Source organism: Chanodichthys erythropterus, chromosome 14 (assembly GCF_024489055.1).
Source record: "Chanodichthys erythropterus isolate Z2021 chromosome 14, ASM2448905v1, whole genome shotgun sequence".
Lineage (NCBI taxonomy): Eukaryota > Metazoa > Chordata > Actinopteri > Cypriniformes > Xenocyprididae > Chanodichthys > Chanodichthys erythropterus.
This window is the reverse complement of record NC_090234.1, coordinates 47,041,120-47,058,804: the sequence shown is the minus strand read 5'-3', so window position 1 is coordinate 47,058,804 and position 17,685 is coordinate 47,041,120. Positions and strand designations below refer to the sequence as shown.

The window sequence follows — 17,685 nt, the reverse complement described above, 5'->3', positions numbered from 1 at the left end:
CACTCATCTTTGCAGAATTGTTGTAATTCAGCCACATTGGAGGGTTTTCGAGCATGAACCGGTCATGCCACAGCATCTCAATAGGATTGAGGTCAGGACTTTGAGGCCCATTAAGCCACTCCAAAGTCTTCATTTTGTTTTTCTTCAGCCATTCAGAGGTGGACTTGCTGGTGCATTTTGGATCATTGTCCTGCTGCAGAACCCAAGTTTGCTTCGGCTTGAGGTCACGAACAGATGGCCGGACATTGTCCTTTAGGATTTTTTGGTAGACAGCAGAATTCATGGTTCCATTTATCACAGCAAGTCTTCCAGGTCCTGAAGCAGCAATACAGCCCCAGACCATCACACTACCACCACCATATTTTACTGTTGATATGATGTTCTTTTTCTGAAATGCTGTGTTACTTTTATGCCAGACGTAATGGGACACACACCTTCCAAAAATTTAAACTTTTGTCTCGTCAGTCCACAGAGTATAAACCCAAAAGTCTTTGGGGTCATGTGTCATTCTGGAAAAAACTGAGATGAGCCTTTATGTTCTTTTTGCTCAGCAGTGGTTTTCATCTTGGAACTCTGCCATGCAAGCCATTTTTGCCCAGTCTCTTTCTTATTGTTTGAGTCATGAACACTGACCTTAACTGAGGCAAATGAGGCCTGCAGTTCTTTGAAAGTTGTTGTGGGGTCTTTGGGACCTCTTGGATGGGTTAACGCTGCACTCTTGGGGTAATTTTGGTCAGCCGGCCACTCCTGGAAAGGTTCACCACTGTTCCATGTTTTTGTCATTTGTGGATAATGGCTCTCACTGTGGTTCGCTGGAGTCCCAAAGCTTTAGAAATGGCTTTATAACCTTTTTCAGACTGATAGACCTCAATTACTTTCTTTCTCATTTCTTCCTGAATTTGTTTGGATCTCAACATGAAGTGTAGCTTTTGAGGATCTTTTGGTCTACTTCAATTTGTCAGGCAGGTCCTATTTAAGTGATTTCTTGATTGCAAACAGGTGTGGCAGTAATCAGGCCTAGGTGTGGCTAGAGAAACTGAACTCAGGTGTGATAAACCACAGTTAAGTTATGTTTTATGCACTTTTTCCACAGAGGGCCATGTGGATTTGGATTTTGTTTTCCCTTTATAAAAAAAAAAAACCTTAATTTAAAAACTGCATATAGTGTTTACTTGTGTTATCTTTGATTAATATTTAAATATGAGTTTGATGATCTGAAACATTAAAGTATGACAAACAGGAAGGGGGCAAACATTTTTTCACACCAGTGTACATAGACACCTCATTGGCCGCTTTGGCCCATTGCTGTGATTATATCAGTGAGTCCACCATATTGGACCTGGTAAGACTGCTCTATAAACAAATACAAGTAAATGCAGAGCTGTGTTTTTTCTGGATAAAAAGCATAATATCATTTATATTTCTTAACTGATTTTAATGATTTATATTCTGTGTGGAGCAAGAAATTACTTAGAATCTCACCTGTTAGAAATACTGCAGCTCAGATTTGTTAGTGACATTTATCACAGTTCAGTTTCAGACCTGACTCTCTGATAGTTCTCAGAACAGCCTCAAGATTCTCGTCATGCTCGTTTTGGTCTTTGCCATAAACAAGTATGTCATCCATCACAACTACAGTGCCTTTGTGTCCAATTAGAAGTCTACTCATTTCTCTTTGTAAATTTTTGGGTGCTGTAACGGTAGACTATTAAAACGGAACCGCCCTACTCGAATTATGAATGTGGTCAAGTTCACACAGCTTGGGTCCAACAGGATTTGCCAAAAACCTGAGGACTCACATTTTACAGCCTGATTCAAACATTTGAGGTAAACACAAATCCTGACAGAACCATTCCTTTGGTTACATGACTTCAGAAATTATCCCTAAGCACTGTGTACGCTTAAGCTCCTGTTCTACCTTAGGCAGCAGAGGAAAAATAATTTTAATGGGGGGGTGGCCAGATTACAAGGAGTTGCATCTGACTTAAGCTCAGTTTTTACTGGTTTACATTTGAGCAAGCCAGTGTCTCCATAGACGTCATCGTGGTCTGTGATTTCATCTACTCTCTGTACTTGGCCCATCTTACAAGCAGTACTACAACTGAGCAAATTGTAAGTAAATGGCTCATCTTTGACAAAAATCCAAAACTTCCCCCTTTACTTTCAGTGTTTGCTAGGAATTTTACCATACAGCTCACTTTTCCCCCAGGACTTCTCACATTTACACTGGTTTTGACCAGTGGAGGATGCCCATGTAAGCTCTCATATGTAGAGCGTGACATGATGATGTTGGCTTCGGTATCAATTTTGAAATTGACCATTCTGTCCTGTATAGGCAGAGTAATGCACCACCTGTCCTCAGAAGCAGACTCATTCATTACAGATCCGAGGAAAAATGCATCACTAGTCTCAGTATCACACACTACTAGCTCTTTGACATTTTTTCGTTTTACATGCAATGGCAAAATGTTCAACTTATTGCATCTTCTACATCATTTATAGGAAAGTGAAAGGTAAGGGAGAAAGGGAAAAATATACCCAACTGAATGCAGATTTCCAGACAATAGCAAGGAGAGACAGGGCAACTTTTTTAAATGAACAATGCAAAGAAATGGAGGAAAACAATAGAATGGGAAAGACTAGAGATCTTTTCAATGAAATTGGAGCTATGAAGGGAACATTCCGTGCAAAGATAGGCATGATAAAAGACAAAAACGGTAGGGACTTAATAGAAGCAGAAGAGATAAACAGGAGGTGGCAAGAATACACAGAAGAATTACACAAGAAAGATAGTAATATGTCTGATAATATGTCTGATAGCTATGATGGTGTGGTTGATGACCTCGAGCCAGACATCCTGGAGAGTGAAGTCAAGTGGGCTTTAAGAAGCATTTCTAACAACAAAGCTAGCAAAAGCGATGGTATTCCAGTTGAGCTGTTTAAAATCCTAAAAGATGACGCTGTTAATGTGTTGCACACAATATGTCAGCAAATTTGGAAAAACCCAACAGTGGCCACAGGATTGGAAAAGGTCAGTTTATATTCCAGTCCCGAAAAAGGGCAATGCCAAAGAATGTTCAAACTACCGCACAACTGCGCTTATTTCACATGCTAGCAAGGTTATGCTCAAAATCCTGCAATTTAGGCTTCAGCAGTATGTGAACCGAGAACTACCAGAAGTACAAGCTGGGTTTCACAGAGGCAGAGGGACTAGAGATCAAATTGCCAACATTCGCTGGATTATGGAGAAAGCAAGGGAGTTCCAGAAAAAACATCTACTTCTGCTTCATTGGTTATACTAAAGCTTTTGATTGTGTGGATCACAATAAATTATGGCAAGTTCTTAAAGTAATGGGAGTACCAGACCATATCATCTGTCTTCTAAGAAATCTATATGTGACCAATCACGGAAAGTAGGGACACAAGTCCCTACTGGGGCATTTTGAGTTATTCACATAATCTGAAAGTGTTGTCTTCAAGCTTTCCAACGATGTGTACATGGAAATCTGATAATATTTGGAGAAGTTGTGGCCATTTGAAGGTAGGCACTCAAAAAAGCTCTAAAGAGAGGAAATGCCTCTAAAACTTGTGCAGTTCTCACCTGTTCATGCCTGCTGGGAGTGACAATAGGGCTCATTTACATCTAATTTAGATAAGCCGTACCCCCTGTAAAGCTCCCCCCTGTAAAGCTGCATGGTTGCATAGCAACGACAGACGCAACGGGAAAAATTGGACCGCATACTATTAATAATAAAGGATAATGTGCATTGTAAATGTCAGTAATTTATCTTTTAATTTATCTTTCCTGGTTTAGACCTCAGTTAGTGGTTAGACCTGGTTTGAGTCAAAGGATTAAAAAAAATCCTGTACATTAAACTCTTCATACTTTTACTTTTGACTTAATAACGCACATTTTACGGCAACGGATACTTTATACTTTTACTTAAGTAGGAATTTAATCTGATACATTTACTAATACGTTAGTAAATCCTTGTTAAGAATATTAAGTAGCACTTTCTCCACCACGGGCTTCAATTCAAGAATGCTAACAGGCAGGTTTACGTGGGCTAAGTCATTCACACCAGTCACTTCAAGCAACTGAAGCGTTATTCAAATTAGCAAATGCTAACATTACCATCTAAAAGCACATTATAGTAATTAAATTAAAACGACAGTCCTGAGCTAGCTAATAACAATAGACACACGAGAAAATGTGTACGTGTTCTTAGAATGAACACAAAACGAAAAACTTTGATGTTTATGGAAACTCACCCCATAAGAAACAGAAAAGTATTCTTGCAGATCTCGTTGCCTCCAATGAAATAAGTCGTTCGGGCACACTTTCTCTTTGTCGGGGTATTCTTCGTATATGTAACCGTCCGTTGGCCTCTAAATATCCAATAATTTGCCACTTTTTTCCGCAGCTAAATAATCCAGCAGAGCCGGCGCTGCATACTAAGTAGCCATGCTTCCCTTGGAGGGCAGGGGCAATAACAAAAGAAACAAAAGCCGGCGTATCCGATTCCAGTAAGGAAATACAAACAGACAATGACACGCCCCTACTGCGAGATAGAATCTCAGAAAAACAAGCCGATTTCAAACTTAAAATGTACCAATGCTTTTAAATATACCAATACTGCTATCTCAAACACGGAGAGGCTTCTTCGTGATCTCAACTAACAGATTCTGCAAAAAAATGACCAATCACCAATTTTGAAAAAAAAAAAAAAACGTTTCTTTCTCATTTTGTGTCCCTGGTTTCCGTGACGGGTCACATATGTGGGTCAAGAAGCAACAGTTAGCTCCAGACATGGAACAACTAATTGGTTTAAAATTGGGAAAGGAGTATGACAAGGCTGTATACTGCCCCCCTACCTATTTAACTTATACGCAGAGTACAACATGCAAAATGCGGGGCTGGATGAATTACAAGCTGGAATTAAAATTGCTATTAAAATTGCTGGAAGAAATATCAACAACCTCAGATATGCAGATGAAACCACTCTAATGGCAGAAAGCGAAGAGGACTTGAAGAGCCTCTTGATGAGAGTAAAAGAGGAGAGTGTAAAAAATGGCTTGAAACTCAACATAAAAAAAAAACTAAGATCATGGCATCTGGTCCAATTACTTCACGGCAAAGAGATGGAAGTGGTTACAGATTTTGTGTTCTTGGGCTCTAAGATCACTGTAGATGGTGACTGTAGCCATGAAATTAAAAGACGCTTGTTACTTGGGAGAAAAGCTATGACAAAATTAGATAACATACTAAAAAGCAGAGACATCACCTTGCCGACAAAGGTTTGTATAGTCAAGGCTATGGTCTTCCCAGTAGCAATGTGTATGCAGCCCCGTTTGATTGGAATCACCTTAAATCGAAATTGAAGTTAAATAACTGGCTGTCTTTAGACCAATTTAAAGCGGTTATCCAGCAAATAGAAGATGATGCAGTGAAATGTAATTGTTTTTACTTCTGTATGTATGATGTCAATCTGTGATGAAACTATTTGTATTGCTGCCATTTTGGCCAGGGCACTCCTGTGAAAGAGATTTTTGATCTCAGTGAGTCTTTTCCTGGTTAAATAAGGGTTAAAAAAAAATAAATAAATAAAAATAAAAATAATAATAATAAAAAAATGTATGGCTGTGAGAGTTGGATCATAAGGAAGTCTAAGCGCCAAATAATTGATGCTTTCTAACTGTGGTGCTGGAGAAGACTTTTGCGAGTCCCTTGGACTGCAAGGAGATCAAATCAGTCAAATCAGTCAATCAATTAAATGAGATCAACCCTGACTGTTCACTGGAAGGACAGATACTGAAGCTAAAGCTTAAATACTTTGGCCACCTAATGAGAAGAGAAGAATCACTAGAAAAGACCTTGATGTTAGGATTGATTAAATGCAAAAGGTGAAGGGAAAGACAGAGGATGAGATGGTTAGCATCACAGATGCAATGAATATGAATTTGGGCAGACTCAAGGAGATTGTGGAAGACAGAGAGGCCTGACATGCTGTGGTTCATGGGGTCGCAAAGATTCGGGCACGACTGGGCGACTAAAAAACAACAACAGCATCATTTATTTTGTGTGGGGCAATTATTCTGTGTGATTACAGCATGAGCAGTCTATGGCTTGTTTCCTCTCACCACCCTTTCCCTATTTGGTGGTCCTGTAAAGCACTTTGTGCCTTTCTATTGTCCGTGCTCTACTGTGCCCACCCCACTCCCCCGCTCAGGTTTTGGGTTTTAATGAGCTCAGACTGCTGCGCAATATGTACCGCTTTATTAGTTCAGGTTCTGTTTATAACATTTGGGAAACGTCACAATATGCCATCCCTATGATGACTCTGTCCTGTATTTGTTCCCTTTTGCTCGCACTGAACTCGCAGTATTCAGCCAGTTCATAGAGGCCAATTCAATGTTAATTAAATTTGCCAACAACAATCGTAATTATTTGCATGCAAAGCTTTGGCAAACATGAACGATCTTAATATCACTTCGGCATCATTGCCCATTGTGTAAAGCAGGGAATTGACTAGTACTTCAACGCAATGCAAAACCGGGTAAAGCGCTGGATCCATACAGGCCAGTTCACAGACTGTGCTAAGTTGAAAGCCTTTGGTGCATGAACTTGGACATTTATATCTCTTAAAAGAAGGCAAACTTGGTTGTGGGTACAAAGTACACTTCTGACACCATGTCATAAGAGGGAACAACAATTGGGGAATATTTGCCCATTCTTCCTTGCAGAATAGCTAAAGTTCAGTCAAATTCTGTGGTGAGAGGCAACGGATCTTCATGCACAGATTTTGTATCGGTTTACTATCAGGTTTTCCTCAAGAATTTGGAGGTACTTGGCAGCATCCATTTTCCCTTTAATCCTGAACAATCGTCCAGTCCCCGCTGAAGAGAAAAACCCTCACAGCATACTGCTGCCACGACCATGCAGTTGGTGTGTTTTGGGTAGTGTGCTGTGTTTGCTTTTTGCCAAACATAGCTCTTGGAGTTTAGTCAAAAAAGGTAAATTTTGGCCTGACATCAGAGTCTTCCAGGTGTGTTTTTGCATAGCACAAACAAGACTGAGTGAGGCACTTTTTCAGGAAAGACTTCTTTCTTTCAGTGCTATGTTTGGCAAAAAGCAAACACCTACTGTGAGTGGCAGCATTATGTTGTGGGGGTGTTTCTCTTTAGCGGGGATTGAGCGAAGAATAGGGAAATTTTCCTCAATCTAGGTGTGCAAAGCTAGTACAGACATATCCAAAAAGATTAATGGCTGTAATTACACCAAAAGTTGGCTCTGCGGAGTATTAAATCAGGGGACTAAGGACTTTTCGAACCCTGTAATTCTATTTATTTTATTTTTTTTAATAATCCTCCAGTTTGTTTTAAAATGTTATTTTCACTTTAATGATGAGGGTTATAATGTGTACACAGTTAGACTTTATTTTGTTTTCCGGGGTGTAATGTGACAAAAGGTAAAGATTTTCACAGGGTATGATGACTTTTATAGGCACTGTAACAACTATGCGTTTATTGATCATACACATTTCAGCATAAATCCCCACTGCCCATTTTCCTGGACTCCCAATATATATATACAGTACTTAAGGGTGTACTCACTTATGTGGCCAGTGGTTTAGACATTAATGGCTGTGTGTTTAGTTATTTTGAGGGGACAGCAAATTTACACTGTTATACAAGCTGTACACTCACTACTTTACATTGTAGCAAAGTGTATTTTCTTCAGTGTTGTCACATGAAAAGATATAATAAAATATTTACAAAAATGTGAGGGATGTACTTGCTTCTGTGAGATACTGTATAAATGGGTGGAGTCCACACAGATACAGGTACAATTTGATTTGCTAACATAATAAAGCTGGTTCCACACAAGCCTGATATGAAAACATGGCAAATGAGTGGCGTTGTTGTTGACCCTCTCCTCACTATTTACTGCTCATGCATCAAGTGCTGCAAAGTGTTTACAATGTGAACAGCATAGGATACTGACAGGGTAGAGAAGAAATTGTTGATTAAAGTCATTGTTACGACCGTCTAGGGGTTGGCCGCAACAGGAAGAGAGTCTCACTACCAGAGAGATTCCAAAAAGAAAAGATTTATTTCTAACAGAGGGTTTAGCGTCAGGGGCAGACAAGACCAAAATAATAAACAAAATAATCCTTTTGTTAAACCTCTACAATTCCTAATTGAAAATAAAGAAAACAAAATACAGTTTAAACTTACCTATCTCCTTAACCAAAAACAATATGAAAATGTGTACAAAATAAAATGGCGTCAAACCCCCTATATCCCTTGATTTGGCAAAGATATATACAAAAGTATTTACAGGTAATATTTACAGAAGTCCGTAGCAAACAAAGCAGAATCAGAATCCAGTAATCGATAGTCAAACAGGCGTGGGTCAAATAAACAAGAAATATCAACAAACAAAATACTACAGTCAGTCACACTCACAAATACAAACTCCAATTAATCACTCACAAACAATCTCTCTGGCACAACACTCTAGACTAATAAACGATACGGAGTAATGATAAGATATGCTATGATCAAAGACTCGATGGCACAATGATGGCCTCTTCAGTGTGTTTGGGGCGGTCTTTATATCCAGATCAGGTGAGGAGGAGAACCAATTGCAGCCTCCAACAGGTTATCACAAGTCACGCCCATCTGTAATACAAACATGCATAGGCACATACACAGCGAGAGAAAATACACAAGACAAACACAGGACAACAGGATGGGATAAATGAATAAATAACTCTGCTCATAACAGTCATTATTTTTGTTTTGTGCTTTTGCACAAAAAGTATTCTCGTCGTATAAAAGTATAACATTAAGGTTGAACCACTGTAGTCACATTGACTATTAATGATGTTTTTACTCCTTTTCTGGATCTTGAATGTGGTAATTATGTTGCTTTCTATGGGGCATAAAAAAAAACCTCTTGGGTTTGTGTTCTGAAGATGAAAAAAGGTCTTACAGGTTGGAACAACACAAGGGTGAGTAGATATTTCTTTTTTCTTTTGAACTAACCCTTTAATGAGGCACTCCTTGCATCATATGTGCAACTGTTAAACAATTTAAGCCTAGTGTAAGGTTGCTTCATTTAGAAACTGATAAAAATAGACCACAACATGTTTTGTGATTTGGAATAATGAAAGACCATTCACTTATCTTAAGATGCTGCAGTCAGCATACTTTGAACCAAACCATTTAAATGTCAACCTGCAAGCTCATTGGCTGCAGATTAGAATGAAAACTGTGACACTGAAAACTGGAGTAATGGCTGCTGAAAATTCTGCTTTGATCACAGGAATAAGTAACTTTCTAAAATATGTTCACATAGAAAGCAGTTATTTTGAATTGTAATAATAGTTCACAGTATCACTGTTTTTACTGTATTTACTCAAATATCAAATAAATGCAATTTTGGTGAGCATAGGAGACATCTTTCAAAAACATTAAAATCGTACTGACCCCAAACTTTTGAACTGTAGTTGTGTGTGTATAATAATATAATATAATATAATATAATATAATATAATATAATATAATATAATATAATATAATATAATATAATATAATATAATATAATATAATATAATATAATATAATATAATATAATATAATATAATCATCAGTACATCACTTCGCTTCTAGTTGAGAGGGAAATATACTGACCAGTCATTGTCAAGTCAAATCAACTCACCTTTATTTTTATATTGCTTTGTACTATACACAGTGCTGGTCCTACACTTCTGGGGGGCTAGTGTGTTAAAGGATTAGTCCACTTTTAAATAAAGATTTCCTGATAATTTACTCACCCCCATGTCATCCAAGATGTCCATGTCTTTCTTTCTTTGATCACAAAGAAATGAAGGTTTTTGATGAAAACATTCCAGGATTATTCTCCTTATAGTGGACTTCAATGGCCTCCAGATGGTTGAAGGTCAAAATTACAGTTTCAGTGCAGCTTCAAAGGGCTTTAAACGATACCAGACGAGGAATAAGGGTGTTATCTAGTGAACATTTTCGAAAAAAATACAACTGTATATGCTTTATAAACGCATATTATTGCCTTGCACATGTTTCCGCTTTCCGCATTCCTCAAAAAGGCTTATGCTGTATGTCCAATGCCTTCCCTATTCAACTTACGGAACGAACGTGGCAGCGGTTTCATTTTTTCCGTAAGTAGCATTTCTAACGAGAAACAGTTGTAGTATTGAACCCGGAGATCTGGACTGGAGTGCTGTTGTTGTTGTTGTTTTTAATGTTTTTATTGATTTGTCAAGACTAAATAAGAGATTTTTATTTATTTTTTTACAAAAATACATACCTACTTAAGTCAGGATGCATGTCATTATCTACAATTTCAAAGTCCAACAATTTAGGAAAAAGTATTAGAAAAAAAATAATTACTGCATGACTCCACTTAAGTTGAATGTTATAAAAAATATGTTTATAGTGTTACGCTATCTAAATAATATTTGAGAGCAAGGGGACCCCCTGGTGGTTGGGGGGCCCATGCACCTTTGCTTAGTTTGAGCATAGGAAGGACCCAAGGGCGTAGATTTGGTTTCAACATTGGGGGGGTTGAGTGTTGGTATGCTGCCTGTTATTTATTTTTATTTTATTTTTTTTCAATTAAAAAAAAACACTGTTTTATATGTAGCGTTATAGGGTAATTTTTTTTTTTTTTATCTTATCTATCTTATCTTATCTTATCCTATCTATCTATCTATCTATCTATCTATCTATCTATCTATCTATCTATCTATCTATCTATCTATCTATCTATCTATCTATCTATCTATCTATCTATCTATCTATCTATCTATCTATCTATCTATCTATCTATCTATCTATCTATCATCATCTATAACTTTATGGAATTTATGTATAACCATTCATCAAATTCTAACATAACGGAGTGATTCTAAAAAGAAATAAATTATGTTATATATTGAAACCGCCAGTAGGTGGCAGCGATTCGACGTTTTAATGAGTGAGCTACTTAAATCGTTCATTCAGCCAATTCGTTCAAAAGTCAGATTAAGGAAGAAAACAAACACAGATTTTAATATTTTTGTCATTGATAAGACGCTATTGAGAAATGAAGTAACAAAATAGATGGCTGTTTTAGTACATTAATTGGTTACAGTTACACTGATAGTTATGGCTAAATTGCAATGGCTTAGGTAGCTAAAATATATGTGGAGTGTACTTAGCTATTACAATGTTTTCATACCTCCTTCTCAGTACATGCTTTATTCTTTTTAACGTCCCTCTTTAAACAGAAGTTTAATATAGTCGGCTGGGCAGCGATTCTCTTCATTTTTGGTGATACCCGCTCTCTTTCATTCAAACAGTAGAGCTCCACTCGCGTTGTGTTGGTGAAAGTGCGATGCGCAATGGTTGGGCGTTACCAATCAGTTCAATGGAGGGGGGTATTTTTTTGACTAATATTTATTATGACAAACACATTCGATTATAAACAAAATTATTGTTACAAAATAAATTAATTATACATATTTTAGTATAGATCTACTGTGATTTTCATGTTGAAATATTGGGGGGGGTTGTAACTGATGGATTTGAATAAATCCATCAGTTCCAAACTACGCCCCTGGAAGGACAGGCACTGAAATTTTTTTTTTTTTTTTTTTTTTTTTTTTTCCAGTTTAGTGTTGATTCAGTTCCATTGTAAAGATAATCAATTATTAAATTAGTTCAATTCGTCTATAAAACAACTCAGCAGGAAACAGTGATGTTATCATTCAGCTCAATTGAACAATCAGTGTGATTATGATTTCAGGCTGCATCACAAGTCAGAAGTCAGATTGTGAAGATCAGTTTCACTTGTCTGGTTCTTGTGGTCTTTCATTGCACTTCATTCCATTATTGCAAGAAGTTTGACTAAATAAAAAATAAATAATAATAAATAAACATTGTCCAAAATGAGGCTCTGTGTTTGCTTGTGGGTGCATGTGTTATTTGGCTTCTGCCCCTGTCACATTGAAAGGGTCATTACATTAATTTCTTCAGAGGCCTGTCTGCTGCAATTGGCATGTCTCATCTAAAATGGATCCCTATTGCTCCCTTTGGTCTAATGGCTTCAGTACTCTATATATAGTCAGTACTGCTGGTGTTCTTGATGAAGCTGACAGACACATTTCAGTTGGCACAATCAGTGCTCAGTGATTATCTGTGTAATTTTCTAGCCAGTCTAATACTTTTGTGACAATAAGATCTGATAATAATGGCTGATCATTATTTCTGGGGGATTTCCAAATGTGTTTTTGTCTTTACTGACTGTGCAGGTATTGTTGAAGATTACAAGCCCCCATTCCATGACGTAGTGCCGAGCGACCCAAGCTTTGAGGACATGAAGAAGGTGATATGCACAGACCAACAGAGACCGAACATCCCAAACAGATGGTTTTCAGATCCAGTAAGTACCGTACCTGCTCAGATTCAAATAAAATCAAATCAAACCTTCTCAAATCAAGTTAATCAGTCATACTGTTTAAAATCTTTGATGAAAATTAAACCATGTCCTAACAAGATCCATTGGCAAGCAATTTCTCTTTCCACATTGAATGCAACAATTTAGTCAATCAACATATTTGAATAGCAATTACATGGTTTTAGCTAGTTAGGAAAAAGAGTGTACGGTATGAATCTTCACTGACCTTGTGATTATATTATGATTCTATAGGTAACAATTTGCAAAATGATTCTAAATGCATCTTGTCGTTTTTTAAAATTAATACACATTAGGGGTTAGCATTGTCACGTCATCAACATTTCAGTGACCATTACCAATACCAGTGAAATGCAATGATTGTTGTTGCCAACAATAAAGATAACTAAATATAAAATTTGCTATTACAGTGCTATTACACTTGGTCATCAACATTTCAGTAGCCATTGCCAATACCAATGAAATGCAATGCTTTTTATGCAAAGCTATAACACTTCCTTTTTTCCTGTTTAACTATATTAAATATTTAATTTATTTAGACAATTTAATTATAAAAGTACTTAGTTACAAAATAAATTATTAATTACAAATAAATAATTAAAACAATTGTATATAATCAAGTATTTTTTTCTACAAACTAAATATAGCTTCAAAATATACAAAAGTAAAGAGTCAGTAATACACATTATGCATTACAAGCAATAAATAGTGTTTTCAGTATATATGAGTGCTTTAAGTATCTTAATGTTTCCAGACAAGAGCAGTGAATGATGGAAGTGCATTTAACTGCTCAGACAGTCCCACACAGCCTACACACACACAGCACACTTGACTATTTCAAAGCAGTCTTTCAGTCAGAGTTTTATGGAAGTTTAGATACTTATTTGAGTTTTTTTGTGTGTACATGTGTTTGGAATTCACAGCAAGCAGAAGATGGTTGTCAAAATTAAAAGCAAAAAGTGTGGTTCCAAAATTATCTTAGAATCGATACTGCAGTTCGTAAGCTTCGATTCAGAATTGCTGATTAAATAATCATGATGCATTTGAGATTTTTTTTTCTCCCACCACTAGGTGGTATTACATTTCAAATCACATAAATTTTTTAATTATTTTATATCCCAGGTAAGTGTATATATTGCAAAATAGTTAATTTTGCTGGAAATACAATGTAAAAATTGTTTTATATTTAATAACCATGCATTAAAGGGATAGTTCACCCAAAAATTACAATTTGATGTTTATCTGCTTACCCCCAGGGCATCCAAGATGTAGATAACTTTGTTTCTTCAGTAGAATACAAATTATGATTTTTAACTCCAACTGTTGCGATCTGTCAGTCGTATAATAAATGTCAGTGGGAACTTAGTCTATAAGAGTAAAAAAAACATGCACAGACAAATCCAAATTAACCCCTGCGGCTCGTGAAGACACACTGATGTCCTAAGACACGAAATGATTGGTTTGTGCGAGAGACCGAACAGTATTTATATCATTTTTTACCTCTAAAACACCACTATGTCCAACTGTCCTTAACATCCGGTTATAAACATCAAATTTTCATTATTATTGGATAATCCAGTAAATGAGATACTTTCCACATGAAAAGTACTTAAAGGATTAGTTCACTTTCAAATGAAAATTACCCCAAGCTTTACTCACCCTCAAGCCATCCTAGGTGTATAGGACTTTCTTCTTTCTGATGATGAACACAATCTGAGAAATATTAATAAACGCATCCAAGCAGGATCAATGAGTATGAGCTGAAGAAAGTGCCTACATCCACATCCATCCACCTTAAACATCTTCCACAAAGCTCCGGGGGGTTAATTAAGTCCTTCTGAAGTGAAACAATGCGTTTGTGTAAAAAAAATAAAAAAAAATAAAAAAATGTTATGAAGTAAAGTATCTAGCTTCCTCCAGACCACCTTCCATATTCTACTTACGAAGAAAGTGTAAAACTCTTACAGTTCAAAACTTCAACTACAGTTCACTTCCCTATTCAATTTACGGAAAAAGCTTAACTGACGTAACACCAGTTCCGTTTTTTTTGTAATTTGAATATGGAAGGCGGTCTGGATATTTTAGAGCTAGTTATTTTACTTATTACTATTACGCGTTACGAGTACGCGTTTATCATGGATGGATGTGGATGGAGGCACTTTCTTCAGCTCAAATTTGTTGATCCTCGCTAACTGCCATTATAAAGCTCGGCTGCGTCAGGATACTTATTTATATTTCTCCGATTGTGTTCATCAGAAAGAGTCATATACACCTAGGGTGGCTTGAAGGTGAGTAAAGCCAGGGGTAATTTTCATTTGTAAGTAAACTAATCCTTTAAATTTAATTTCTTTTTTTTTTATCTTTTTTTTTTTTTTATCTTATCGGGGGTCTGATGGACACAAACCAAACGAGAAGTTTATTCATTGTAACAAATGCATCATAATTCAATATTTGATATAACAAATAAATTTATAAAGTAAAACTAATATTATAAAGTCCATTCTAAAATCCGCAGAGACCTGGATGGCAAAACATCCATTGAACTGAAGCACAGGCCAGTTAATTTTACATCTGTTTCAAGCCACCTCTTTCTCAAATATTGTGATGCATATACAGCACCTTCTGCAGTATTTTGATTACTAAAAACAGTGGGACATTCTAAAACACTTAACATGAAAAACACTTAAAGTGCCTTAATGTACTAAAACAGTGATATTAAAAAAAGATAAAATTTAGTATACACGTTATTGGAGATGTATACTTTAAAGACGAGCAGATGAGCCCAGAATATAAACGCAACACGTTAATTGGTTAATGGTTTTCAATGGAAAAACGCTTAATGGAAAAACTATGCATTTGTTTTGTGTTTATATTCTGGGTTAATCTGCTTGCCTGTACCATGGTTTGCATCATTAATAAGGTGGATATTGATTTTTGTCTTTTAATATCACTTTTTTACTACATTAGTACTTAGTAGTACTTAGTACAAACCTAGTAAAAATTACTGGCGGGCAATGGAGGAAAGCCCACATCACATGAAAACAATAAATTATTACTATGTTATTGGATCTCACACCACATTTGAATCTGTTATATGCACATGCAAGACCATACTTCCCTTTATGTTTAGTAGCTCTTATTTGTAAATAACTTGTGTAAGGAAGTATTGCTCTCTAATAGCCATAAGGATATATCAACTGCAGTACATACATTATAGCAAAATCTCTTATTTCTTTCTATTGAGGATTCTTATCTCCATTGCTTTGTGTTTTTCACCCTCACATTGCTTGATTCAGTCTCCTTTTTTGTTTTTTTATTTTTCAGACTTTAACATCAATCGTTAAACTCATGAAGGAATGTTGGTACCAGAACCCATCAGCCAGACTTACAGCATTACGCATCAAAAAGACACTGACAAAAATTGATAATTCTCTGGACAAAGTAAAAGTGGACATATGAACTGTTTCCTTACGGAAGACCCTAAAGGCCTTTTATCACGTCCAGCAGATGTCTCATCTCGAGAACAAACCGGAAAAAGAGATTATCTTGAATTAGTGCTCTTATAGAGGCACATCATATTTATTTTGAGTTTACAGCAGGCATATTTTGGCATCCAAAGATGTTGTAGTGGGCATTTAAAAGACTGCAGACAGTTTTTCATATGGTAGTCTCTTTTAGCACATAAGACCTTTCACACATCTTGTCATGTTACAACAGCTGGGCATTTAAATACGCTTTAGTGTTAGTTTTCTTTTAAAACAGCTTTTTATGTTCCATACTAGTGCTATTATTTAAAGAATTTTAACTTTACAAACTTTCAAATCAGTTCTAGTTCATAATACAGCTACACCATAACAAACAGCAACTCTACAAAGAAATAAGGAATAATTTTATTTGTGCTGGCTCTTTATCATTGCCATTATAATGTAAGTAGACAGTAAACACACTCAGTCAAACACTCATATCTTTCATTAATGAACAATGAGTTTTAGGGTTGTACCTCAGTCACTCTCTTGATGCTCCTCCTGTTGTGTAATGTATTAATTCTGAGAAGTGTTGTATATCACTGCACCTTTAGCATCATACAGATGTCTTTTGTTTGTTTCATATTGTTTGTGAATACTGATGCTAAAAGAATAAAAACAACTTGCAAGATCCAGAATTCAAAAATGGATGAAAGTGTTTTGTTTATCAGATAATTCATTACAATTATTAAACAGACGAGAATGTGGTCTCAAATGCAAACTTAAACTACCATAGAATCTTTTTTTATAGAGAGACATTTGCTGGAAATAAAGCAGTTGAAGTGAGAGGATGTTTCTTTTTTGCTGAGTTAAAACTATATATATATATATATATATATAATATATATATATATATATATATATACTGTGGGTCTCATTCATGAAACATGAGCAGAACAAATTTTTGTGTAAATTGTGTGTAAAGTGGTTCTGGCGCAAATTTTCGGATTCATTAAAATGTTCGTATTTTCCAAATGTTTTTTCTTTTTAATTTTATTGTGAGAGCCAGTAATAGCATCTGCAAACGGAGCACTTTAATCAAATAATTAATTGATTTCAATAGGGCTGGGCAAACTAATGGCCCCTTAATTGTTATGGAAATTGTTTCCTATAAAATGGCCAAAATCCTTCGTTTGGTGTCATAATATGATGCCCATATATAGTTGTCAGTTGGATTTAATGGGCGTGATTTATGGTAATTAAGAATGAGCGTGCACGCGCGTCCCATTTACGACTGATTGGAATTCATTAACACACACACACATTTCACTATCACTTCTGACGTTTACAAAGTATTTAATAAGAATCAGGAGAAAATCACTCACATATTTACTCGTATATTTACGAATGTTTCATGGATGAGACCCATTATGTGTGTGTGTATATATATACAGTACAGTACAGTCCAGTCCAGTCCAGTCCAGTCCAGTCCAGTCCAAAAGTTTGGAACCACTAAGATTTATAATGTTTAAAAGAAGTTTCGTCTTCTCACCAAGGCTACATTTATTTAATTAAAAATACAGTAAAAAACAGTAATATTGTGAAATATTATTACAATTTAAAATAACTGTGTACTATTTAAATATATTTGACAAAGTAATTTATTCCTGTGATGCAAAGCTGAATTTTCAGCATCGTTACTCCAGTCTTCAGTGTCAC

The 17,685-nt window shown here is 36.0% G+C and overlaps 1 protein-coding gene across 2 annotated transcripts in view; it reads left to right on the top strand.

Moving 5' to 3' along the window:
* The window catches only part of LOC137035371 (activin receptor type-1-like), a 68,489-nt gene extending 51,679 nt beyond the window's left edge, over positions 1-16,810 (top strand). The window contains exons 10-11 of one of the 2 annotated variants that reach the window (XM_067408575.1): positions 12,339-12,469; positions 15,827-16,810. In XM_067408575.1, the coding sequence (XP_067264676.1) occupies positions 12,339-12,469; positions 15,827-15,961 (266 nt within the window). In that variant the 3' untranslated portion in view covers positions 15,962-16,810. The remainder of the gene's footprint in view (positions 1-12,338; positions 12,470-15,826) is intronic. The other variant, XM_067408576.1, reaches the window with a different exon arrangement.
* The last annotated feature ends 875 nt before the right edge of the window (positions 16,811-17,685 follow it).